At 41.2% G+C, this 26,759-nt stretch overlaps 1 protein-coding gene across 9 annotated transcripts; it reads right to left on the bottom strand.

The window, feature by feature from the left end:
- Positions 1-108: 108 nt before the first annotated feature.
- On the bottom strand, positions 109-20,365 carry LOC139945212 (uncharacterized). 9 transcript variants are annotated; one of them, XM_071942511.1, is made up of 10 exons: positions 19,241-20,365; positions 18,726-18,801; positions 18,577-18,606; positions 18,216-18,287; positions 17,568-17,585; positions 16,185-16,249; positions 10,656-10,737; positions 7,888-7,935; positions 3,469-3,593; positions 109-2,409 (listed from the first exon to the last, which is right to left on the bottom strand). In XM_071942511.1, exons 1-10 carry the CDS (start codon positions 19,667-19,669, stop codon positions 2,173-2,175), a joined length of 1,182 nt encoding a protein of 393 aa, XP_071798612.1. In that variant the 5' UTR covers positions 19,670-20,365; the 3' UTR covers positions 109-2,172. The 9 variants fall into 9 exon arrangements, with proteins under 9 accessions (XP_071798612.1, XP_071798614.1, XP_071798613.1 ...); XM_071942513.1 differs by lacking the exon at positions 10,656-10,737 and adding an exon at positions 9,865-9,934; XM_071942512.1 differs by lacking the exon at positions 18,726-18,801 and adding an exon at positions 9,865-9,934.
- Positions 20,366-26,759: the final 6,394 nt, after the last annotated feature.

Raw genomic sequence — 26,759 nt, 5'->3', positions numbered from 1 at the left:
TATTTTCGTTTTATAACGAATCCAACCGTATGTGGTTGCTAATAACATGAACATTACATTTTGTTTTTTTGAAGGTTCTACTGGCCTGATAAGAAGTAGTTGCAAACATTTTTAGTCTTTGTTTTTACAAAACACCCAAATGCTGTAAAACGGGCCTCTTTATTGATATCTGATAAATTTACTATACAATAGCCAACTCTTTAGTTTAACACTAAGGCAAGGCGTGCTTGGCACGAAAAATACCTAATTGTAAACTTGCCATATTTAATAAGTGTTAAATCAGCTGTGTCTATTTTCCCACCTTTTGGGTAGTCCTGGTGCAAGACGTTTCTCGTTTTCCTTCCGCGCACAGCATGGCCAAAATAATCACCAAACCGCCAGTACAATAACCTGACTTTTAAGCCCACTCACATCCCCGCGAGAACGCGGGGGTTTGAGTGGGCTAAGTCAGGTGAGTGTTGATGAGCGCGGGCGATGCGGGAGCTGTTGGCGAGTTGGAAAACGAGAAACGCCTTGCACCAAGAATACCAGTTGGGTAGAGAAACTCTCAACATTAACTTATTACCTTGTTGAGTTGGACAACAACAATACTCCTTCGTGACGTCATGAATGCATAATTAACACCGCAACTCCCATTGATAATGAAAAGCACACGGGAAAGGATGCAATGTTGTTAAAGAAAGAAAAAACCCGAAACTAACAATGTAGCATTCTGAGGGTATATCCCTTCTACACCATTGATTACAGATATTAACCAAATGTAAGGAATTAAAACTGTTTATCTCAACATAAATCTAGGCAAAGTTATCAAAATAAAAAGATACAATAACATTAACCAATATGATAGATTCTTATGTAACTTCTTGTTTCGTTTTCTGCCGACATTCCAGTGTTTGCGATTCACTTTGCAGCATTCCATTATGAGTCCCGTTTACCACACGCCGAATGAGATGTTGCTGTCTCTCAGAAAATCTACGCGGTTGATATTGTGTAAATACGAAACCACAACGAAAATGTTGACGTGGAACCAGACTAACATTTTAAAAAGTAGTCATTGCACGCACGCTAAGGCTTTCAAAATACCGCCACCGAAAATACACAAATTCAAAACAAAAAAACTCCACCAAAAACAGTGGCCGGGAAAAAAAGTCACCGACTAATAGATGTCTTATGAAAGGCACCAACTTTGACTTATAGCTATAAAGTTTCTTTGTTTCTATAGTTCTTTTGTCAGATACTAACAATCAAGTGTGTTAAAGAATAAACAATTCTCGGCTTAAATATATGCAAACCCTAAACATCACCAAAAGCCAACCCCGTCGTCAACTATAATGTACACTTCCTAAACTCAAATAAAAAGTACAAATTTCAGTCCATTATTACAGTACCATGACTTCGTTAAAGGCACTGTACACATTTGGTAATTGTCAATAACCAGTATTCTCACTTGGTGCATCCCAACATTATGCATAAAATAACAGGCCTGTGAAAATTTGGACTCAATTGGTCATTGAAGTTGCAAGAAAATGATGAAAGAAAAAACACCATTTTGTACAAAAACAGTGTGCTTTCAGATGGGAATACAAGGCCTCTGGCCAGAAGTTTATTTTTATTTTAGTGAGAAATTGCCCTCTCGTAAAAACTACATTACTTCAGAGGTAGTCGTTTCTCACAATGTTTTATATTATCAACAGCTCGCCGTTTGCTTACCAAGAAAGGTTTTATGCTAATACTTAATACGAAATAACCAAACGTGTACAGTGCGTTTAAAACGTAGCCAAAACACGAGTGCAAATGCTGAAATTGACTATACATGTATTTACATTTACTAAATGCCTATACAACGGATAGTATAGCCCCTTACTCCATGTTGGTGCGTCTTTGGGGTTTTAATGCAATAATAAAGAAAGTGAGTCATTGGGTGCGTTTGATTAGCTTCCCCGGGTCGACCCCGATCTGCCCTCGGTATGTTCGGGCTGACCCGGGTCAGCCCCAAGTGCCCTGGAACGGTTCACTTAAGGCAACACAGGGAAGCTTATCGAACGTGCCCATTGTTATTGAAAAGTGGTAATTGATGAAAATCCCTGAATAACATCTGTAGTTAAGAACATGACCTAGCGATAGACATGACCTAGCGATAGACTCTGACTTTCAACATTTCAACAGAGAATTTTAGGAAAGTTTAATGAGACCAAAATGAGTACTATCTGGATGCAGGTTTATGACCCGATTAGCGTATGACACTCTGATCCCCACCTTGTCACCATTGTTGATTTGTACAACACCTCCAATGTAGCATGTGTTGAACTTACGATCCCGATCCACTGTACATTCTGTGCAGCTGAATCGCTTCTGCTCTCCAATGTACAGACTATGTCCCATAAACACACTAGGGTCGTAGTACAACATCTACAACAAACAAAACAACATAACATACACATATTGATACCAATGCAATGTCTGTTATTTGTATAAAAAAATGAGGCCTCGAATCAAAATGCGTTAGATTATACGTCCAAACAAACTAGAAAGTTGAATAATATAGACACAATGTTAAAGACACTGGACACTATTGGTAATTGACAAGACGAGTCTTCTCCTTGGTGTATCTCAAAATTTTATGCACAAAATAACAAACCTGTGAAAGAAAGAAAAAACACCCTGGTCACACGAAGTTGTGTGCTTTCAGATGCTTGATTTCGAAACATCAAAATCTAATCCTGAGGTCTCGAAATCAAATTCGTGGAAAATTACTTCTTTCTCGAAAATTAAGTCTCTTCCCATTACTCATTAACCAAGTATAAGGTTTTATGCTAATAATTATTTTGAGTAAGTACAAAGAGTGGCCAGTGCCTTTAAAAGGGAAAGCTGAGTTTGATCGGATATCCAGAGGTCAAGTCAAGGTAGCCCACCCTGTTGGGATGATGTAACGTCAAGGGTCTGTAAAACCAATAGCCCACCCTGTGGGAATGATGTCCCCCACCGCTAAAGTATTTGTATAAATCACAATTGGTTTGTTAGAAAACTTTTGTAATTTCATCGTATGGCTTCTCACATTACATCTATTTCGAACCGCGTTGAAACCTGGTCCTCTCCGGTTCAGCCTCGCTTCTTTCGACACGGATCAGAGATAAGCAACATTCACACTGGTCTTAACGTGAACCAGCTAATGCGCCCGTATAACGATTAACGCCGAAAAATGCCATTTCGATCCGTATTGAGATTTTCAACCCTGGTCACTGCCTGGGTTGATTTCAGTCCGGCTAGAGCATGCGACCAAGATCGGAGGCGGATTGAATGTTTTACCATGTGAAAGGGGGGAACAAAATCTCCGGTTCGGAACCGGTTCAAACCCTGATATTTTGGACAGTGTGAACAGGCCTTATGATAAGTTCAAAATGTTACAAGAGAGCCCCACTAAAAGGCCCCGTTTAACGGTTGGATCATTCAGTGTGGAGTGTTTCATACCTGGCTGTAAACATAGTAGATTCCCCCCTCTGTTACAGTGACGTTGCCTGTTTGACCGAGGACAAATCGCGACCTTACATCTGAATCCATCCAATCAGCATACCTCCAGTAAGGAACCCATCCACCTTAAACAATCAAGTTAAAAAACATCACAATACAAATCATGTTACCTTAAACAATCAAGTTAAAAAACATCACAATACAAATCATGTTGGCAACATTAATAACTAACAGGGCGCTATAGAGGTGCGGTGCGGTGCTCCCCAGAACAAGGTTCTGCAAATTTATTCCACCAATTTGACGGATGAAGCTATAATACTTTTAACAAAAAAAGAAGCCCCTTTTATAAAGTTGACTGTTGTGATTGATTTAAATCACATTTGCTGTTTGATTTTTCTCAGTATTATACTACAGAAGAGGTTTATTTTGAGAGTATGGTTAGATTACGTAAATTACTGAGGTCGAGCGAGCTCACGTGCCGTGGAATTTGCGCTGTGCACGGCGTGGGGTCTGGCTGTGCCAAGGGAGACCGCGAAGTTGCCGACTCTAGCTGACAGCTACCCCCTTCTCAAATCAAATCATTTGAGGGTAAAAATAAAGGGATTCGCAGTTTCTTCTGAAGCTTTTCACTGAAAAATATTGCAGCAAAATCATTACAATGAGGTCTATGTAGAACCACAGCTTCCGTGAACAAACACATGACATCGTGTAAACATTCTCGTAGAATTTCCTAGTTGGTGGAACTGTGTTTATCCTTAACTGACATTGTTCAGCCACCATTCTCCCTTGGCACAGCCCGACTTCACTCCGTGCACAGCGCCAAATCCACGGCGCGTGAGCTCGCTCAAACCTCGGTAATTAATACGTATAGTCTATAACCATAATACTCTCATATCAAAAGAAACCCCTTTTGAAGTAGAATAATGGGAACATCAATCAGCAAATGTGATTTAAATCAATGTCACAACATTCAACTGTATAAATGGCTTCGTTTTTAGTTAAAAGTGTTATTTATCGAAAATGCAGCCGATTATGGTCCATCGGTACGAGTCTTCCCATGGCTTTACTGTGTAGCTTTGTTTTTCTATACTCATTTAAAGCCATTGCACCCTTTCGGTTAACAGTGTTGCCCAAGGCCCACACTTTGTCTACCATAACTTCTATATCAAATAACAAACCTGTGCAAATTTAGGCTCAATCGGTCATCAGAGTCGGGAAAAAAACAACGGAAAAACCCACCCTTGTTTCCGCGCGTTTCGCCGTGTCATGACATGTGTTTAAAATAAATCCGTAATTCTCGTTAACGAGAATTTATATTGTTTTGCTGTTTTCTCAAAAAGTAAAGCATTTCATGGACTAATATTTCAAGAGAAGTCTTTCACCATTGCCTTCTGTAAACCCTGTAAGTTATTTGTAAATCTGTGAATTTCTATTTTTTTCTGAACCGAAAGGGTCCACTGGCTTTAATACAGGTACAGTGATCGAATGTAAACATTAGTAGCGCAATCGGTTTGTTATAAGATAAAAAAAGATGTTTTCAATGTGCTTTTAAAGCTTCCGAAATTTGCTTTTTGGGGGTAAAATGACAAGACAATCATTTGGATTGCAGGGAGAATGGGCACAGGGGCGTACATTATACAAGTAGGATTTGAAACTTTGCATGGTGGAGATAAGATATAGAAGAGTTTGCGGTAACACCATGTATTAACAATCTCTAAATGAGTTGGGGTGGTTCTGAAAAGAACCGTTTTGGGTTAACTCGACGTTTCGATCAGTATGCTCTGGAGACGATCAGAGCATACTGATCGAAACGTCGAGTTAACCCAACAGTTCTTTTCAGAACCACCTCAACTCATTTAGAGATTGTTAATACATGGTGTTACCGCAAACTCTTCTATACATTATACAAGTTATCAATTGTTGAAAAGGGTTTGAGCAGAGGTCATCAATGATTTGGAATAGAGCCATATGTTTGTCGAGTGATTTGATCAATGTAGATGAAGGAAGGAAAACATACATTTACTGTTTAAAGGGAACGTACACTATTGGTAATTGTCAAAGACCAGCCTTCTCACTTGGTGTATCCCAGCATAAGCATAAAATAACAAGCCTGTGAAAATGTGAGCTAAATTGGTCATCGAAGTTGCAAGAAAATGATGAGAGAAAAAACACCCTTGTTAGACGAATTTGTGTGCTTTCAGATAGGAATAAAATACCTCTAGCTAGAAGTCTTTTATTATTTTAGTGAGAAATTACCTCTTTCTCAAAAACTAAGTTTTTTTTAGAGGGAGCCATTTATCACAATGTTTTATACTATCAACAGCTCTCCAATGCTTGTTAGCAAGTCAGTTTTTAAGTTAATAACTGTTTTGAGTAATTACCAAGCATGTACCTTCCCTTTAATCAAAGTCAACAAAATGTTGGTCTTTGACAAAATGGACCCCTTATTCCTAAAAAGAAAAAAAAGAAAAAAGGAACCCAACTCAAAAAGCGTAATATAATCGATGCTAAGATTTGGGTTAGGGGTTGGGTTTGGGTTTGGGTTAGGTTAGGGGTATTAAAGTGAGGGCTTTAAAGGGCTAGGGTAGAAATAAGAACATGCACTAGGTTTGTCGGAACACATGTCGGACGTTACATGTAACCGTATCTGTCCACACAACAAATTTCATGCCGATTACGTGAATGTGTTGCGTAGATAGAAAATCATACAGTCATATCAGGGTTTGTTTCAATCTTCAGAAGCAAGTGTGCATTGTGTTACTATACACGGTCCTCAATCACGTCTGCGAAACAGAACCATGTACGCTGATCATTGCGAAAACAGAACCACACACACACACACACCCTCACATTAAATTACATTACTGTTTCCGTAATAATACTCTCCTCAAACTTGGCCATGCTCCAGCTTTAACATTGCCTTGCGTGATTAGGGGGATTCCCAAAATGGTCAATTTGTATGCAATACGATAACGTACCTGGATACGACACAATGCACTGCACAAACAACAAGTTATTTATAGTACATTGGACACTGTTGTCACACAAACTGCTTGTCAGTAAAATCCTTGGGCAGAATGTTTTTCTGATGAGGTTTGACTATACGCACATCATCACCAGACTGTGTCATTGCTTTTATATGAACGTAGTTTTACGATCAATAGCAGAACCTGTTGCTCTATTGTGACTCAATTGCAGAAACTGTTGCTCTATTGTGACTCAATTGCAGAAATTGCTGCTCAGTCAATTATGACTCAATTGCAGAAATTGCTGCTCTATTGTGACTCAATTGCAGAAACTGCTCCTCTATTGCGACTCAATTGCAGAAACTGCTCTCCTCTATTGCGACTCAATTGCAGAAATTGCTGCTCTATGCGGACTCAATTGCAGAAATTACTGCTTACTTGCGTCTCAATTGCAGAAACTGCACTCTATTGCGACTCAATTGCAGAAACGCCTGCTCTATTGTGACCTATGCGCGTAGGCCCTATATTAAAGGGCACGTTGCCTTGGATCGGACGAGTTGGTCTATGAAAAGCGTTTGAAACCGAATGTTGTGAAATGCATATGGTTAGAAAGATGTTTTAAATGTAGTTTATAATGATCCACACAAGTATCACTCAAAATTGCACGGTTTTCATTTTACGTCGCGAACTAACACGGTCGGCCATTTATCGGAGTCAAATTTTTGACCCCCATAAATGGCCGACCGTGTTTGTCGACAGGGTAAAACGAAAACGACGCAATTTTGAGGCATATTATTTGTGTAGATCATTGTATTCTACTTTTACAACATCTTTCTAACAAACGGTTACATAGCGCTTTTCAAAGACAACAAGTTTGAACCAACATTGAAAGGGGGCAGGAAGGCCCAACCAGTTGGAATCAACATTGAAATGGGGCAGGAGGGCCACACGAGTTGGAACCAACATTGAAAGGGGCAGGAGGGCCGTACGAGTTGGAACCAACATTAAAAAGGGGCAGGAGGGCCACACGAGTTGGAACCAACATTGGAAGGGGGTAGGAGGGCCACACGAGTTGGAACCAACATTGAAAGGGGCAGGAGGGCCACACGAGTTGGAACCAACATTGAAAGGGGCAGGAGGGCCACACGAGTTGGAACCAACATTGAAAGGGGACAGGGGCCCAACAAGTTGGAAACAACATTGAAAGGGGGCAGGGGCCAAACGAGATATGGCCGGAATTATAGATTGCTAGTGTGTCAGACACTGAGAGATGATGTATATTCGTAAGTGTGCAGACAACATTTTCGACAAAAATACATACAACACCGCAACAGCACCCAAACCAACAAAAAGAAACACTTTCATGAAGAAGCTATACCCTGCATCAGTGATGAATTTATAAATTCTGCCACAAACTGAAAATTATAAATTCTGAAAAATAAAAGCTACATACCATCGAAATCACTTAAGTCGACATATCCCCTGTTTATTGGATCCCACCCTAAAATGAATAGAAAGACAATAATTCAGTCAATGTCCAATGCCCCTCACATGTCAGATCCCTCCATGGGGGGTTTGAGCAGTTTACCCCGAAAACTTGGATAGGACAGTTACTTCTCTGTAGTGTAATTAATTGTTTAAAACAAAGAAAATGTGGTTAAACGATACGTGGGAAGTTTAAAATTTGGAAGTCAATGTTCAATGTTTCCCATAGGTTTATTTATTAATTTGTTGTATGTATTCAAATACACATCCAACGGCACTAGCGCCGAAAGAACGATGTTGAGTAGGAATGTTCTGTTTTAGACATTGGAGGGAAACCCCCCAAAAGGGGGAACCCATTCAATTAGTTAAGGATTGAAAACCCAATCCCAAAGCAAGGCTTTGGTCTGAAGTGGGATTCGAACTGGAGTCCACAGAGGTAAACATTATAGGGAAATACACCACTGAGACGACCTGATCCCAATAGTCCTTTATGGATCGAGATAAATTGAAAATTGTTTGATCAATTTGCATTGAATCTTACATTATATCAACTGGTCCAAATACTCAAAACACTTTTTAGCATAAAAACTTAGTAAAGAGCAATGGTCTAAGAGACAAAATTGTGAGAAACGGCTCCCTCTGAAGGAAGGTTATATAGCTTTTGAAAAAGAAGTAATTTCTCACTCACATAATCATTGTTAAGAGACTTCAGGCCTGAAGCCTTCCTAAAAGTACATACATTTTTGCAACAAGTTTTTTTTTGCAATATTCTCTTGCAACTTTTATGACAAATTGAGTCCAACCAGTGATAAATACTGCGCTTTGACAAAAAGTGCCCGGTGTCTGTGATATTATCGTGTGGTTGTGTATATAGAATTACAATAATTATTCAACTACAGTATTTGCCCCCTACCCATCAACATATTATTTCAAACCACTTTTCATGCAACTTTCATTGTCTGACAACAGTTAATGTAATCAAAACTTGCTGTTTGTGCACTATAAGGTGGCAACCAATGATGTAGTCTTTCGTCAAGGCCCCCGTGGCTAGGACAAAGTTGTTTCGCCATGCGCAGCGAAACCTCTCGAACGTATGGTTTGAAGTCCCTTTCGCTGCGCGGCTACACACCTGTCTACGCCACGAAGGCCTCGATGGAAGCCTACCAATTGATAACAACCAATAGTATTAGCATACATGCGCTGTCTGTTTATTGTTGACTAACATTTAGAGAGATTTGATTTCTCACAATAATTTGTCTGACAAGCTTTCAAAATAGAAACAGCTCTTGAAACAAATGTAAATCAAATGTCTGAATTTATGAATTTGAATTATTGATTAAACTTTTGATACATTGCAAAATTGATTATGACCAATATTTGTTCTTAACAATCCCGGTCATATCTATTTGCCCCCCCCCCCCCGCCCCCATTCAATGTTGGTGCTGATTGCACGGTCTTCTGCATTCCAGTCAACATTTGGGAGCTTTCGTTTTCGACGACGGATATTCCTGCGACGGTAGGTAGTTTACAGCCAAACGTTGTCGTTTCCAGCACAACGCAGATTCATCCCAAGTACCGTCGTAAGAAATTGAGGGCGACCGTTCTGCATGCGCAGATGACGGCAAACGTCACCATTACCGTCGCAGAACCATCCGTCGTCCAAATTGGGGGGACAGGGGTCGGGGAGAGAATGATTTGTCAGTGAGAAGTGTATGTGGAATGTTTTTTTTTATAGTGTTAGGAACGGGTGGCCTAAGCACTTTGGCCGGGATTGTAGATCTCTATAATATACTGATACAATAATAAATAATAATCATAACCCCTTCCCAATGCGCTATACAAGAATTAGCTATTAGTATTATTAATATTATTATTATTAATATTATTATAATTATTATTATTTTGTATATTGATCTATAAACATGATGATTTGATACAAACTTACTTTCCACGATTGCAGGGGATTCAACATCTCCTTCAAAATGAGCAGAGAGTATCACTGAGTATTGATGGGGCTAAAGGGTTTTAAACATTATACAATAGTTACCATTAGACATATAGAAACTGTGTGTCAACACTAAGGTCATTCTCTTAAAGACCGCGGCCAAAATACTAGATATGATTCACAATAGATGCCGTGCACACAGGAAAGGCACAGCGAGAGGCATCATCCACTATCATGTTATTAGAACAGGCGAAAAGGAAGCAATATACCACATTGATTGTTTGTTCGGTCGGGTTGGTCTTTGAAAAGCGTTTGAAACCATTTATTATGAAATGCAAATAGTTGGACATGCACTGGTTTTCACGGTCGGCCATTTTGTGGAGTCAATTTTTGACTCAATAAAATGGCCGACCGTGTGAGTTCGCGACGTTATAAAAAAAACGTGCAATTTCGAGTGATACTTGTGTGGATCATTATATTCTTATACTTTTTTTAAAAAACATCTTTCTATGCATTTCATAACAAACGGTTTCAAATTCAAACGCTTTTCAAAGACTAACTCGTCCGATCCGAGGCAACGTGTTCCCTTTAATACGTGCTCGAGTAAATCGGGTACCTAAATTTAAAAATAGTGTACGTATCCACTGCGCCTCAGATCAAGAATTATAAAATGACTTACTCTGATCATGTTCGCTGTTTTGTTTAAATAATGATCTGTATGTGAAACCAGCATTTTGACTCGATCGTCTAAAAGAATGAACTTAGGTGACACACGTTTTCAATCGACTTACTTTCACTAGTGTTGATGGTAGCATATCTGCCTCCCTCAAAGTGTGCCGCAAGTAACGCTGGCCATACAAGCTGTTCTGCGCCCTAAATATACACCAGGACACGAAAGCGAGTCAAGTTTTAACTAATCAGGCGCACAGTGGATACTTAAAGGCAGTGGACACTATTAGTAATTACTCAAAATATTTATTAGCATAAAACCTTACTTGGTAACGAGTAGTGGGGAGAGGTTGATAGTATAAAACATTGTGAGAAACGGCTCCCTCTGAAGTGGTGTAGTTTTCGAGAAAGAAGTAATTTTCCACGATTTTGATTTCGAGACCCCAGATTTAGAATTTGAGGTCTCGAAATCAAGCATCTGAACGCACACAACTTCGCCTGACAGGGGTGTTTTTTCTTTCATTGTTAGCTCGCAACTTCGACGACAGATTGAGCTAAAATTTATACACAGGTTTGTTATTTTATGCATATGTTGAGATACACCAAGTGAGAAGACTGGTCTTTGACAATTACCAATAGTGTCCAGTGTCTTTAAAGGTAGGATCATAGTTTGGTAGAGAACCCAGAACAGAAACCACGGTGTTTACTTAAAAAAAGAACTGCTTTAAAGATGGCAATGAAATTAAGCATCCTCCAAAATTATTTTGTCGTGAAGTTGATAAAAAAAAAAAAACCAACAATTATTAAAGATGCTATGTCAGACTTTTGACCCAAAAATTTTGATTTAAAATTCAAAAGGTACTTTGATGGGGGTCGAGAAAGTTACAAGCTTTCATTTGAGCCATTGCTCGAAAAAGTCCGCCAATTATTAGTAGCAGTGAAATAAAGTGCACAAAATTTGATATCATCCCGACAATATATCACGTGACCAATTCTTGATAAGAAACGTTTTAAATTTTTGTCATGGTTCCTGACCATTAAAAGTAAAAATGACACTTTTTTTCGTTAGAGCGGGTGATAATCTTTGAAATACCATTCAGTCAATTTTTTTTTGTTTGGGGCCAAAAAACTGACATAGCATCTTCAACGTGAATCTCCAAAGATCCTCCGCAGGCGACTTTAATTTCGAGGGTGTCCGTGTGAAGCGCTTAATACAGAGAGCGATGCGGTTGGTACCCGCTATCAACAAGGCGTTACGGTGACGAAATTCAAACGCTGAACAAAATAAAATGAATCGCGAATATACAGGGTGCGTTCGATTAGCTTCCCTGTATCGACCCCGCGGTGCTCACTCGGGTGAGCCCCTGACAAGAGCTAATCGAACGATCACTCACCGCTCTCGTAGTGACGTCATGCACCTCGGGCCAGCCCCAAGTGACCCGTTCCACAAGCAGGGCACTTGGGGCCCACCCGGGTGAGCCCCTGGAATTACTTCAAAGCTATTCGAACGTACCGCGGCAGACCGGGGTCGTCCCAGGAAAGCTAATCGAACGCACCCATGAGATCTGACTGCTGATTAGGATTCGAACTGCCTCTAGATAGCCACCATGCAATATCGGTGTTCTAGTTGGTAAGACACTGCTTTAAAATTGCAGAACTCCACCCGAGTATTAGCATGTGTTTTTTTCACAGAACTAGGGAAAAGTACTGAGTAGCTTGTTTGTTTCTTCGTTTGTTTGTTTGTCTTATTTTCATTCAAACATGAACATCCACTGTACATAAATAACAGTTTGTTGAACTTCAAACAATGGTTAATAAATGCAGTTGAACAAACACATAGTAAATGAATGGGGGTGCCATCCAAAGGACTATGACCTTCTGTTATCGGATCATCCCAAAAACTGCTGTCAACAAAAGTCATATTGTCACATAGCATTTCAATATACAAAAATAAATTTTAGTTAAAGTTACCTGGAAGTGGTATTTTTTCAAAATAAAGCTTCTGCCACTAATATATGTGTTTTGATGAGTGGAATGTGAATAAACAGTTAACTAAGGTTTTGAAAAATCAGTTCCTATGTTATTTACAAATTTAAAAGTAGACCCCAACCCGAGAGGACGTCAATCGAGGCAGACTTTGCCTGTAATGCGTAAAGTAAACACAATTGCAAAGTACATGTACGGACCATATCGTGAGTTTGTACGTTTCAAAAAAAGATTTTTTTGTTTTTTTCCGGCAACGCCGACCATTACTCTGTGATCGAGGCAAATCTGCTAGCTCTTTTTCGAGGCTTGTGAAAAACGCCAGAGATCTGCTTTGAACCTACGCCAACCCCCGTTTATAATAATCCTCTTTGACATTCGCATATATTTTACATGGAAATTCGCAGTAAAATCCTACATACATTGCATGACCGTAAGTGGTAGTTGCCAAATATCACCTGGGACCAGTCAAAACACAGATATAGAAAGTACGTCATTGAACAGCAATCTAATGCAATCTTCGTATTCAATGAAATCATTTCATGGTTCTGTAAGAACAATTCCTGTCTTTATCATTGCGGACAAAGACAAGTGACCAGTCTTGGTAGCTTTTGTATTAAATAACGCTATAGGGCGCAACATCGACATGCTCGAACGCTGGTTTGGAGGGACTGGGCAAGTCCATGAATCTTGATTGAAACCCAACCGTTAATTTCGTGCAAAAGTTAGTGTGTTACAATCTCCAGTAATACACCCTTTCATACTGAACATCCTTTGTGCTCCTATCGGTTCATGGCCACCAATTGTTTCTGAAATAGAAACTTGATTTACTGTATTTTCCCCACTTTTTTCTGGATCTTTCCCTTAATCCCTTTCCCCCTTTTTTTCTATAAATGGATAATGTATTTGTTTGTACTTGTTTATGCCTCTGCAGAAGGTCCAGTTTGGATCGAAAGCTAAGACCATCTACCATTATCATTATTATATATATTTCAATATAATATATCTTTTTGAGGGGGTTTGCGTCAACAGTATGTGTAAAGTTGACAGGTATAGAGTTTGTTCTCAACTGTCTTGCTATATAATATTCTACAACCGCGCAGTCTCCTGCTGGCGATGACTAGAGAGAAACGTTAAGAGACCAATGCTCACTCCGCGGTAGTGCAGTTAATACGCCTCTCTCAATACTTATGCATGACGTCATAATTCTTACCCAAAATGAGGCTATGGGCGCACTTCCCCATCACTTGGAGTGGCTGCGCCCATCGCCTCGTTTTGAGTTAGCATTGTGAAGTACCTCATGCTTAATATTAAAAGAGGCGTATTGCGATCACAAAGCTAAAGTAGTAGTCCTAGCCAACTTGCTACCTTCCGCCTAGTAATTAAAACAAAAAACAGTTCTTTTCAGAACTAATCCGTGGTAGTAGAATACAGGTATGGTAGAATAAAGGAAGACAGTTCTCTAACTAAGAACAAACTCTACCTGGCAAGTACATATTACCGCAAACCTCACCATGCAATGCATCAAATCCCATCGTGTACAAACTTCCTCTGAAAGCGCCCTCTTTTGAATCCTATTACTCGATCCAGCCCACGTTATAAACTAATATTATGGTGCAGCCATCTTAAATTTATCCCATTGATATAAATGTTACCAAAACCGAGGCTGGAAGAGCAAACTAGTCTGGTTCCTAACTGAAAGGTGATTATTAGTACGCATTGTTGTTATTCGATACGAGGGACATGACCATATGGAGGCAGCATACTCATAGGGAGCTTTCGAGTCAGTACGGGAGAAGCAAGGGGACGGTAATACATTATAAGCCTTAAACACACAGCAGGGTGGATATGTGCGCATTACAAGTCCTAATATTATTATTATTATTATTATTATTATTAAGCGGGGAGATGAGGGTACTTAGCATCAAGTTGCGTGTTTCACCTACTATCTCACGTGGTGCAATTCCAACCAAGCATGCACCCAGTAACCTGGTAGTGTGAACAAAGACGGAAGACGGTTGCAATCATTTTGACCAAATAGTTTACGTGGCTGTGCATGCTCGGTAAAAAAATGCTCCTCAAAATGACAATGATCTTCAACGCGGTTGTGCTCCCTACAACCGCTTAATAACTGTGCTGTCAACAAAACTTATATGGCCACACAGCATTTCGTAGTATTTTCAATATACAAAAATAAATTAAAGTTAAGGAAAGGCATATCAAGAGCACACTCTAAATGATTATAACTCTAAACCATAAGTGTGACTAATTACTGCCTCGCTGATTGAAGAAATGAATAGCAATTGAATTTGTTTTACTAATAAATTTTTCTCATTTCAACAGTTTTTACACACATCGATGTAAGGGAAAAACCAGATAATAAAACGAGTTTTGCTTCCGGGTCCATTGGCAGCCTATGGTGTGTACCGTATCAATCTACGGTTCCTGGCACTGTCAACGCTGCTGCCTCCAACCCAAATTAAAAAGAGTGTATAGTTTGTTTACGAAAATCTACCCATTGTGTAAGGCTTATTTTACAAAAATGTCACAATTTAGGATAGCCCGGATGGACAGAAAGATTATTTTACGGTAGCATGTATATAGGGTTCGTTTCTTTCTGTTTTTGTTTTGTTTCCAAGCAAAGAGATGTTCAACCGCTGAACACACCACCGCTGGTTTAGTTTGTATGGACATTTTTCAATAGGGACAATAGGTCCTCACTAGTCGGTTCTTTGTTTTCATGGGTCCTCACTAGTCTTTTGTGTTTAAAACTAATCGGGATTGCTTCAATACAGGAACAACAGAAAGTACAACAGGTGTCGTCTAAAGTAACGGTCATACACGACTGCGCGTGTGTGGTGTTTCTTACCATCAACGACGTTACGGGGTTATTACACATCAATGTCATAGATTAAGCAGTTTTTGACTTCCGACTGATAAGCCGCGCAAAGAGGTGCATTTTTGCTTTCAATTCTGTATTACTAAAAAATGTTAAATTTAAAACAGTTAACCGGTATCTACGATGCCTACTCAACCATGCCAAGGTTATAATAAATAAATTATTAAGAGCATTTTAAACGAATTACACCCGGCTTTTTAAAGCCGGATGAAATTAATAGGTTTGTTCTGAGGATTAAAGGTTTGTTATAAGAAATGCTGTTTATAAACTATAAAAATGGGGAATTTTTCGTAACACTGCACACATTAAAAGCATGTCAACTTTGCAGCCTTAATAGAAGTTGCAAAAACTGTGGGTGTACAGCAGACTAGAAACGCTCGCGTGTGACGCAATGACTGACCTTGTTTAGCGTCACACGTGTGCGTGTCTGTTGCACTCCGAGATTTCGCTACTTCCGGCTCCGAAGTTTACTTCGTTCTTCGGATGGGACGTAAAGTCGTTGGTCCCATGTGCTGTGTAACGCATGTAAAAGAACCCAGCACTTATCGAAAAGAGAATGGGGTTCGCCCCGGTGTTCCTGGTTGTGGCTGCTTAATGCGCCGTAGCACCTTGTAAACCCTTATAAGGTGCCAAACAATTGGGTCTCGGAATCCGTCACTGCAATAACCTTTCTGGAAGTGTGTATATACTCAGCGCCTCGAGTACCTTGTTTGATAGACGGTGCGCTATATAAGACTTTGATATTATGAATAAGATGTGTTTGAATTACCTGTGTGCCCTGACGAGGAGTAGTTGAGTCAGTCGTGGTAGAGTGTTCACATTCCCCTGGAGGGCCTGCAAAGTCAATAAGAAACCTCTCAAAATGAGCTTGTCACAATGACCAGCAATATACCTTTACCGCGGTGTGGTCATCTTGATTTTACTCCATTCCAACTCATGGTAACCAAACTGAGGCTGGACGAAATAATAGTCTGGTTCCATGCGCTATTAATGTTAGCATTTATTACTGTTATTGGAAACAGGGAACATGACCAAGATGGTGACAGCGTGGTAAATGTCTATTATATTGGAAGTTTTAATAGCGGTGCATCTTAGACCTATAGACCTTTATCACGGTGCCTCCATCGTGGTTTGTTCCTCGTATCGATAATGAATAACAATAATAGGAACCAAACTCTTTTTCTTCCAGCCTCGGTTTGGTAACATTGATTTCAATGGTAGAAATTCAAGATGGCTGCACCGTGATAAAGGTCTACATGTATATGCTCATATCACAACAAATGATTATGAGTACGAGAAGTTAGGATTTAAAAACAGTGGACACTATTGGTAATTGTCATAGACTAGTCTTCACAGTTGGTGTATCTCAACATATGCATATTGAAAATAACAAACCTGTGAAAATTTGAGCTCAATCGGTCATCGAAGTTGCGAGAAACAATAATGAAAGAAAAAAAAACACCCTTGTCACACGAAGTTGTGTGCTTTCTGATGCTTGATTTCGAGACCTCAAATTCTAAACTTGAGGTCTCGAAATCAAATTCGTGGAAAATTACTTCTTTCTCGAAAACTATGTCACTTCAGAGGGAGCTGTTTCTCAACCTCTCCCCATTACTCGTAATCAAGAAAGGTTTTATGATGAGTAACTACCAATAGTGTCCACTGCCTTTAAGTCCTCGACATTATTCCGAGCTTTCCCGACTTTTCATGAAGAAGGTTTACTCGTGACACAAACATTGCCATTTTGGAGAAGTGAAAGGTGTATAATAACCAGTCACCAGTGTAACATTAGGATGATGTCAACATTTAACTTAATATAGTATGTTTTGTTTGTTTGAATGATCTTCCCATTAAGGGAACTCGGCAAACTCCCACAAAGGGATATAAACACCAAGCTGGCAACAGCCAATCTCTCTCATACAAACTTGATTATGAATTACACAAATCCAGAAATTGTGATTCAGTAACTAGACGACAATATCTATTCTAGTCATTGTGAAATCAGCGATTAGCTGGGGATTCGAACCCACAACCTTGTGATTGCAAGTTCTGCAGTCTAACCACTTGACCACGGTGACTGTAGTATAAGATAAATGTAGCCGCAATAGGAACCGGCATTATGGTGTGTACGTTGTAGACCTATACCACGTACCTTGCTCTCCAACGCGACCTAAAGAAAAAACACAATGATCAAATAACAGCTTCATAATAATATAAAGTATTCTATTCAGAAATTAAATCAGAAAGAATAACTTTAACAAAAATCCCAGAATAGTGGCATAAACGCACTCCAGTGGCAAAATGCCCCTTGGTTCTATTTGCTATTTATATCCTCAGCTATAATTAAAGGCAGTGGACACTATTGGTAATAGTAATTACCAAAAATAATATTAGCATAAAACCTTACTTGATAACGAGCAATGGAGAGCAGCTGTTGATGGTATAAAATATTGTGAAAAACGACTCCCTCTGAAGTAACGACGGTAGTTTTCGAGAAAGAAGTCATTTTTCACGAATTTGATTTCGAGACATCACAATTAGATTTTGAGGTCCCGCAATCAAGCATCTAAAAAGCACACAACTGCATGTGACAAGGGTGTTTTTTTCTCCCATTATTATCTCTCAATTTCGACGACCAATTGAGCTCAAATTTTCACAGGTTTGTTATTTTATGCATATGTTGAGATGTCTGGAGTGAGAAGAATGGTATTTGACAATTACCAATAGTGTCCAGTGTTATTAAAACCCATCTTGTCAATGATGATCCCCCCTATGATTGTGTGTACTTTAGGTTTCTCACCCCTGCGGCCTCGTTCTCCTTTTGCTCCCTTTTCCCCTCCATAAGACGTACGTCCAGTGTCACCTTTTTGATCTTTCACAAATGAAACGAAACTACAATTAACACATTAAAGCACAATATTAAGAAATTTCTCAATTAAAATTGGAAAAACATTATATATTTTGTTTGCGGTAACACCATTGTGTGTATCTACTTGCCAGGTAGAGTTTGTTCTTAGAGAACTGTCTTTCTTTATTCTACTATCGGATGTTCGGGAGACTTCTCAGTTCTGAAAAGAACTGTCCTGCTTTTTAACTACTACCCTGGTGGAAGGTATAGAAAACTCGCTTGGGCTGAAAGATACACAAAAATTCGTGCATACCTTTGCATCCTTTGCATGCTTTTCGTCCTTCTGTAATACAAAGGAAATATTAGACAATAAAGGTACGTTTATGCATAATTACATAATGACAGAATACAAGAGAGTTAACATTGAACAAAATGAGCAATTCAGCAAACTAGACAACATACCTTTACGGCTTTGGTTACGGGTTGATCGGAAGGTCCGAAGATGATAATCATCCTTTTCTTCTGATATTGCTTTTTCCTGACAACATACAAGAACGATTATCAACACAACGAGAGTTTAAAGGCAGTGGACACTATAGGTAATTAGGGAGCTGTTGATAGTATAAAACTATGTGAGAAACGGCTCCCTCTGAAGTAATGCAGTTTTCGAGAAAGAAGTATTTTTCCACGAATTTGATTTCGAGACTTCAGACTTGATTTTGAGGTCTCGAAATCAAGCATCTGAAAGCACACAACTTGTGTGACAAGGGTGTTTTTTTGTTCATTGTTATCTCGCAACTTCGACGACCTAATTGAGCTCAAGTTTACACAGGTTTGTTATTTTATGCATGTTGAGATACACCAAGTGGGAAAAATGGTCTTTGACAATTACCAATAGTGTCCAGTGTCTTTCAACACCAACAGTAATGCGCTATGGTACTAATTCTACCTCCATCATACTACCGTGCGCAACTTACCTCCGTGACTCTGTCGCCTTCTATGAAGGCACCATCATCTCCCTTAGCCTTTCTGTCTCCAAAGACCTCTGCATCAAGTGCTCCTTGATTTAAGGAGTTAGGAGGCAAATCACTGGTAGATAGCCTTCTGGCAACAAGATCACCGTCAGTCTCACTGGTAGATAGCCTTCTGGCAACATGATCACCGTCAGTCTTCATTGGATTGTGTTCCTTTTTATTCAACTTCCATTGTATATTCTCCAGCACCAGATGCAGGTTTCTGTTCTGTATTTCAAGAATGCTAATTCTTGATTCCTGAGCTTTCAGGGCTGAATGTAAACTACTGATTTCGCTTGATGACTGGTTTACAATTACGATCATGCCGACTAGTCCACAGCTCACCAAGCAGGCGACGACTAAGCCTAATTGCCAACTTCGTTGGTCCTGCATGGTTGGCGGACTGCAACCTTTGTTTTACTTTTCCAGAGCAATATGATCTTTCATGACATTTAGAAGATGGGTTCCTCAAGTGATTAGTCCTAAATATACTGCGCACATTTCAGTGAGAAATGAGCAATCGGTGCATGCAGATTTCTACCTCAGCCGTTGGCGGCAAACAAACCAGGTAGGGATTTCCCGGTGCTGGATTCACCGAACAAACATATAGCCAGAACTTTGGATAGTTATTTTATTATTCCGATGCAGGGGCCATTGCTGCAAGTTACTTTAATAAACTGTATTGATATCAATAACAATACAACTGGGCGGAGTTTGAAATGTGTCCCCGTAAATGGCACCGCCAGTCCACGAAGTTTTGGACCCTCTATGCAAATTGACAAGTATTGCAGTCGCGACAGTAATATGATCTTGCATATGACTAGCGATAAGGTCCTTGCACACAGCAGCCGGGGTTCAGGGAAATTCAGGTTGACTTCGTTTGTATAATGGTACCAGGAAGCTACCTGTTATTGCAGACTATGGTACAATCAGAACGTGCGTCCCTGGATGCGTATTCAACCTTACCCTTCCATTTCCAACTAAAGTTCCTTACCAATAATTTGGGCTGTGCTGGTTCACCACGGGCAGCAGGAGACGCTGGAATGCTTAAAGGGCTACGTTGCCGTGGATCGGACGAGTTGGTCTATAAAAAGCTTTTGTAACCGTTTTTTTTATAAAATGCATATGGTTGGAACGAAGTTTTAAAGGTAGAATACAATGATCCACACAAATTTGCCTCGAAATTGCGTGGTTTTCCCTTTACTTTGCGAACTAACACGGTCGGCCATTTATGGGTGTCAAAAAATTGACTCCCATAAAAGGCCGACCGTGTTTGTCGACGAGGCTGGAGGAAAACTGTGCAACTTCGAGGCGTGTTTGTGTGGATCATTGTATTCTACTTTTACAACATCTTTCTACCCATATGCATTTTGTAACAAACGGTTACAAACGCTTTTCAAAGACCAACTCGACCGATCCAAGGCAACGTGTTCCTTTAATATCACACACCGCTTACATTATATCGTCATTATGACTCTCCGCACATTGCATTAGAGGGTACACGCGAAGACTAGTCTATGGAAACCACGGCCCCTCGGTTTAACGTGTGATGTTCCCCCATGTAAATGCGCACGCGAAGCCCCATTTTGTCACGCGACAAAGTTTATAGGGTGCACAAATAAACTTCCATAGCATACAGTGAATGCTAAATATTTAAAAATACTTGACAAGTACTTCAAAGTCTCACAGCGTTTTACAGTAAAGGGAAAATAAGTCATTGACTCTTGAACTTTAGTCCTCGCCAGCTCAGTTATGGGGAGTCCCTTGGCCCGTCGAGTTATTTCCCCTCCAAGCCAAAACAACCCTACACCAGAGTGTATTTTCCAATCGTCCGAGTAGGTTCAAGTGCAAGTTCACAGCTCGTTGAGTTTGTGACTCTAGCCCATAAGTCGTGAGAGCAGTAGTCTCGCGGGGCCTGTAGTCTCGCGAGAATACCACGGGAATCGCGGGGAGATTCGGAACGCTATCACCGCCAGACTTGTAAGGTACCGACTTAGAATCCATTAAACTTGTGGACAAGTCGTTAAATGTCGCGGTCATAGCGTTCCAATTCCCGCGGTATTCTCGCGAGACTACTGGCCCCGCGAGACTAGTGCGCTCACGACTACGGTCCCATTTAAGGGGGAGTAGAAGTCGGCAACCAGCAGTTCGCGCGAGAGCAGTGATCTCGCGAGAGCACCGCCACCCTTGACTATCTCACCGCAGCAGACCATTAACGACTTGTGCACAAGTCTAGGCATCCCTGCGTAGGTCTGGCATTGCATTATTAGCGAGAGAAAAGAGTGTTGATAGCTCTGGGCTCTATGGTGCTGACCCAGCGGCCGATCTGGCAGGGTCTTCCATTGCATTGGAATGTACCATGTTGCTGGAATTCAAGCTACCTTCTTCGGAGCTTCATAGTTTGTTTGTTTGTTAGTTGGTTTAGATGTCCTCTCCGTCAATATTGAACTTGGCAAACTCCAACAAGGGGATATCGGATATAAACGCCAAGCTATCAACACTAAATCTCTCTCATATAAACATTGGTTTCTATTTTGTGCATAAAATGCTTAAAATAATAACGCGTAAAGAAAATGATTGTTCTACGACAATGACATGAACAATGTCGTTTTTTTTTTTTTGAATGCTACCGGACTGCAGGTTTTGTTGAAAACGTGTCAGTTGAAAGCTCACCCCTTCTAATCAAACCCAATTTAGAAACTGTATTTAACCACCACTGGTTGATTGTTGATGGCATAACGTACCCGGGCTTCCCGTTGTGCCCCTTACCACAATACATACTTGTTGTCTTGACTCGGTATTTCGCGTTATTTATTATCAATGAAACAATAACCGCAATGGCGCTGTCCAACATCAACTTTTAAAACCGAAAACCCCATTTCACATCTATAATTATTTAGTGCCTATCATGTCGGGCACATAACATATCCTCTTCCGTCTAATTCAGCGCAAACCTACCTTGCTATCGATGTGCAACACCTCCCCTCCATGGTCCACCTTCGTCAATTAATTAATGGACACTCCCTGGAGCTACAAAAACTAAAGCACACTCGTCTACAACATTCACCGCTTACCTACCTTGCTATCGTTGTGCAACACCTCTCCTCCATGGTCCACCGTCGTCAATTATAGATACACCACGGAGATACAAGTACTAAAACATTCTTATGGTGTGCCGAGATTCTACTTGAACGTCCATCACTTGCAAAGAGAGGAAAGAAACGATCGCCGACTTTAGCTCTCTTCATGTCATGGGTCTGAAAACATAACTGGATAGCGACTCGACTTGTCATAGATGTAGAACCAACCATTGAACAAGTAGCAGCATTAGTAAAATAATATGAAAGAACTGAAGTGTACGCAAAGCGTAAAGAATCATTGCGAAATGATCAACCTTGCACATGGGGGACGCCCCGTGTGTTATTACCCAATACGTGATTGCGCAACCCCGCGCTTAAATACCCTTATTTTGGGTGCGTTCGATTAACTTCCCTGCTGTATCGGCCCCGCGGTGCTCACTCGGGTGAGCCCCTGACAAGAGCTAATCGAACGATCACTCACCCTCTATTGGTGACGTCATGCACCTAGGGCCAGCCCCAAGTGACCCACTCCACTAGCAGGGCACTTGGGCTGACCCGGGTGAGCCCCTGGAATGACGTCAAAGTTATTCGAACGTACCGGGGCAGACCGTGGTCGACCCAGGGAAGCTACGCATTTTGCCGCTTCCACAAAGAAAGTTGGTGTGGCCACAAAACGAAAACTCATCATGTATTTATCTTGGCCTATTAACTTGCGTCTAGTAGGCCTTCTTGAGCCTAGACTGGGTCCCTATCTTCACCCGCAAGGATAAAGACAGGTCACTGCTCCTCAGATCCAGTGATTCCATTGGATACAATGATACCATTTGATAAATGTAGTGACTAAAAGCTACCGTAGCTGGGTTTATTTTGACTGGTTTGAGGCCAATCAAAACACAGATATGGAAAGCTTACTTTCGGTCTTCTGCATGTGTCCACGTGTACATGCATGCATTACATGCATGTGGATGTACACGTACTTGCATGTAATGCCAACTACACTACTCGCAATACCAGAACAAAAGGAGATCGCTCCCGACTCCGACCAAACCAGGAGGCTCGTTTCAGCCAGCCAGTCAGACGAATCGCAACATGGAGTTCGGGTGACCGTTCACGGACTCTGGCACCCGGCATATCAAATGAACGATTCGCCGAGAGCGTGGCCAATCGCGGATCTATCGTGGGCCAAACGTGGGAGGATCTCCATGAAAGTGGTGTGGTCGGGGTGGGATCACCTATGTCGGGAAGCTGCAAACTCACCCATGAGTATGTTCAAAATAAGCGTAGCCGGGTCGTGGCAAACAATAAGCGGGGTACAGTCGTAGTGGGAACGCCATTATCGTACATTAATAATTTAATAATTTGGGGGGCTAATCATCCTTACTCGCAGCTAAGAGCTGAATTGCGAAGGACGCGGCTACAACGTGTTCGAGAAGCAGGCATGCACAGCCAATATCGAAAGTGTTTGATTTTTCCCAAGGGAGGTAAACCGGATGGTCTGGAAAACCCTCGTGGCACAGCAGAGAACCAACGCACAACTTAACTCACATAATTTTTTATGGCCCCAGCCGGGAATCGAACCTGGGTCACCTTGGTGAGAGGCGATTTCTTTACGCACACGCCAACCATGCCACCAAGCAGCATGGTAGCAATGTGGTGAGATTTGTGGTGAGATTTCCGTACACCGTTGGTAACCGTTTCGAATAGAAAACCGATTGGTCGGCAATGGTCTTGGTGAAATCGTCAGTAATCGTAGTGGCAGCGAGTCAGAAACAATGTTTACGTATAAAAAGCAGTAAAGTTGGGCGGAGTCTTCAATTTGCCAAATTGCTGGAATATGACGGCGATTATACCCCGACTTGCTAAATTTTTGAGATCGGGGTGATTGTCATGATCTTAGTAAGGTCGTAGTGCTGTGTGAACGGGGTATTACAACTACGCGTAGCAGATTGATATTTATCTCACTTCCCAGACCCATGGGTGTGGGTCAACTTCTGGCCTCGCTCGTCGCGTCTGTCACAAAATTTCTGATTTTTTTCCTGTATATTTTTCTGTATAGTAAGTGCCTTTAAGTTTTAAGGTTATTGTTATAGTTGCTTTGAGGTTGACTTTGCTTGTGCCGGTGCCGTTGCTCATGGCATTGCCCCTACCACATGCCGATGCCATTGGCCATGGCGTTGCCCCTACCACATGCCGATGCCACTGGCCATGGCGTTGCCCCTACCACATGCCGATGCCATTGGCCATGGCGTTGCCCCTACCATTGCCGATGCCATTGCCCATGGCATTGCCCCTACCATTGCCGATGCCATTGGCCATGGCGTTGCCCCTACCACATGCCGATGCCATTGGCCATGGCGTTGCCCCTACCGTTGCCGATGCCATTGCCCATGGCGTTGCCCCTACCATTGCCGATGCCGTTGCCCATGGCATTGCCCCTACCATTGCCGATGCCATTGGCCATGGCGTTGCCCCTACCATTGCCGATGCCATTGCCCATGGCGTTGCCCCTACCATTGCCGATGCCGTTGCCCATGGCGTTGCCCCTACCATTGCCGATGCCATTGGCCATGGCGTTGCCCCTACCATTGCCGATGCCATTTGCCATGGCGTTGCCCCTACCATTGCCGATGCCATTTGCCGTGGCGTTGCCAGTGCCATGGCCATGGCGTTGCCCGTGCCGTTGCCCATGGCGTTGCTCATTATGGCGTCGCCCGTGCCGCTGCCCGTGCCGCTGCCCGTGCTGTTACCAATGGCGTTGCCCATGGCATTGCCCCTACCATTGCCGATGCCATTGCCCATGGCATTGCCCCTACCATTGCCGATGCCATTGCCCATGGCCATGCCCTACCATTGCCGTGCCGTTGCCCATGGCGTTGCTCATCATGGCGTCGGCCGTGCCGCTGCCCGTGCCGCTGCCCGTGCTGTTACCCATGGCGTTGCCCGTGGCATTGCGCGTGATATTGCCCGTGGAGTTGCCACTCATCGACCGTCTTGTCTCCCTTTTTAATTAGCTCTAACCTTTCTCTGACAATGGTTGGCGCCATTTCATTATTTCCGCAATGGGAGACTTGGCAGAAGATTTACCAGGTAAATTTCCATTGTTCACGTAGTTTTAAAGGGGCACACCGGCTCACCGTTTACGCAATTTAGTGGTGTAGAATCATAAATACTGTTTTTCTACATGGTTGTTGTAAAAAAAAAATCATCCAAATTGCAAGTAATTAGCGAAAAATTATTAAAAAACCCAAAAGCGGTAAAAGGCCAAATCTTTGTGACATTGCCGTACAATGTTGTAAGTAGACTGGTGCTTTGTTAATATAGCAACGTTTTGCTATGGCGCAGCATAAGGATCCAGTCTATTCATGTATTATAAACAACCAGCATAAATATACGGATCAGGCAAATCCTTCGACGATGGAGGTAGACCTCCGTGCTTCGGCGTACATCCAAAGATCGTCACGAAGAACACAAAGAAACTATAACACAGAATAATGATGGGACAATGACAAGCATTCCTGGAACCAAAAAACTAGTTCTACTACTGCATTGCCATGATACAGTTTGGAATGCGATCGTGGCGTTACATGCTCCCGACGTACCAGGGCCCAATTTCATAAAGCCTGTGTTGGCACAAAAGAATGTGCTTAGCACAAAATAGTATTGCATAGCAGAAACTGATTACCAACCAAAATTTAATTTAAAGGATTTGGGTACTTTTTCAAAATGTCCATAGATTTACATTAAACTTACAGGGTTTGAAGAAAATGATTGTGGAAAGGTTCCCTTCAAATCTTACTTACTGAGGTACTGTAGTTTTTAAGAAATGAGTAAAACAATGTCCTGAAAATACTTTTGTAAATGATTAAAATAATTTTCGTCTCATGAGACGAAAATTATTTTCATGACATTGTTTTACTCATTTCCCCAAAACTACAGCACCTCAGCACGTAGTATTTACAGGGAAGCTTTCTACTATCATTATCTTCAAACTGTGTAAGCTTAGTGTAAATCTGTAGACATTGTGTTTTTGTGCTACAAAAGTTATATAGACCCTTTAATTTGAAATGTTGTGGACTTGTGGCTGGTGTCCCACTAAATTTTTGGATAGTAAATAAATTCTATAATCCAGTATTTTCGGCTAAACAGATAAAACTGATCAATGGGCCCTGTTTGAAAGATTTTTTTTGGGGAAGAGAATCTTGAGGGATTCGAAAGCGTCCTTGTGAGAATGTATTTTGGAACGTAAGCATATCTTGGAACGTAAGCGTAGCGGGGTATCTTGGAACGTTAACGTAGCTGCGTATGGAACGTAAGCCTATTATAGCGTAACTTGAAGGAACGTAAGCGTATGTACCGATGACAAACCCACGATGACAAAAATGTACTTTGATGTCTGGCTCCCA

Source organism: Asterias amurensis, chromosome 12, assembly GCF_032118995.1.
Source record: "Asterias amurensis chromosome 12, ASM3211899v1".
Taxonomy (NCBI): domain Eukaryota; kingdom Metazoa; phylum Echinodermata; class Asteroidea; order Forcipulatida; family Asteriidae; genus Asterias; species Asterias amurensis.
The sequence above is the reverse complement of the archived record's forward strand: the minus strand, read 5'-3'. Positions and strand labels throughout refer to the sequence as shown.

Coding starts and splice junctions, on each gene's coding strand:
- LOC139945212 (XM_071942511.1), bottom strand. CDS start 19,669: ATGCAGGACCAACGAAGTTGGCAATTAGGCTTAGTCGTCGCCTGCTTG. Junction 18,802..19,240: donor AAGGCGACAGAGTCACGGAG/GTAAGTTGCGCA, acceptor GTATGTTGTCAG/GAAAAAGCAATATCAGAAGA. Junction 18,607..18,725: donor CCGTAACCAAAGCCGTAAAG/GTATGTTGTCTA, acceptor TTTGTATTACAG/AAGGACGAAAAGCATGCAAA.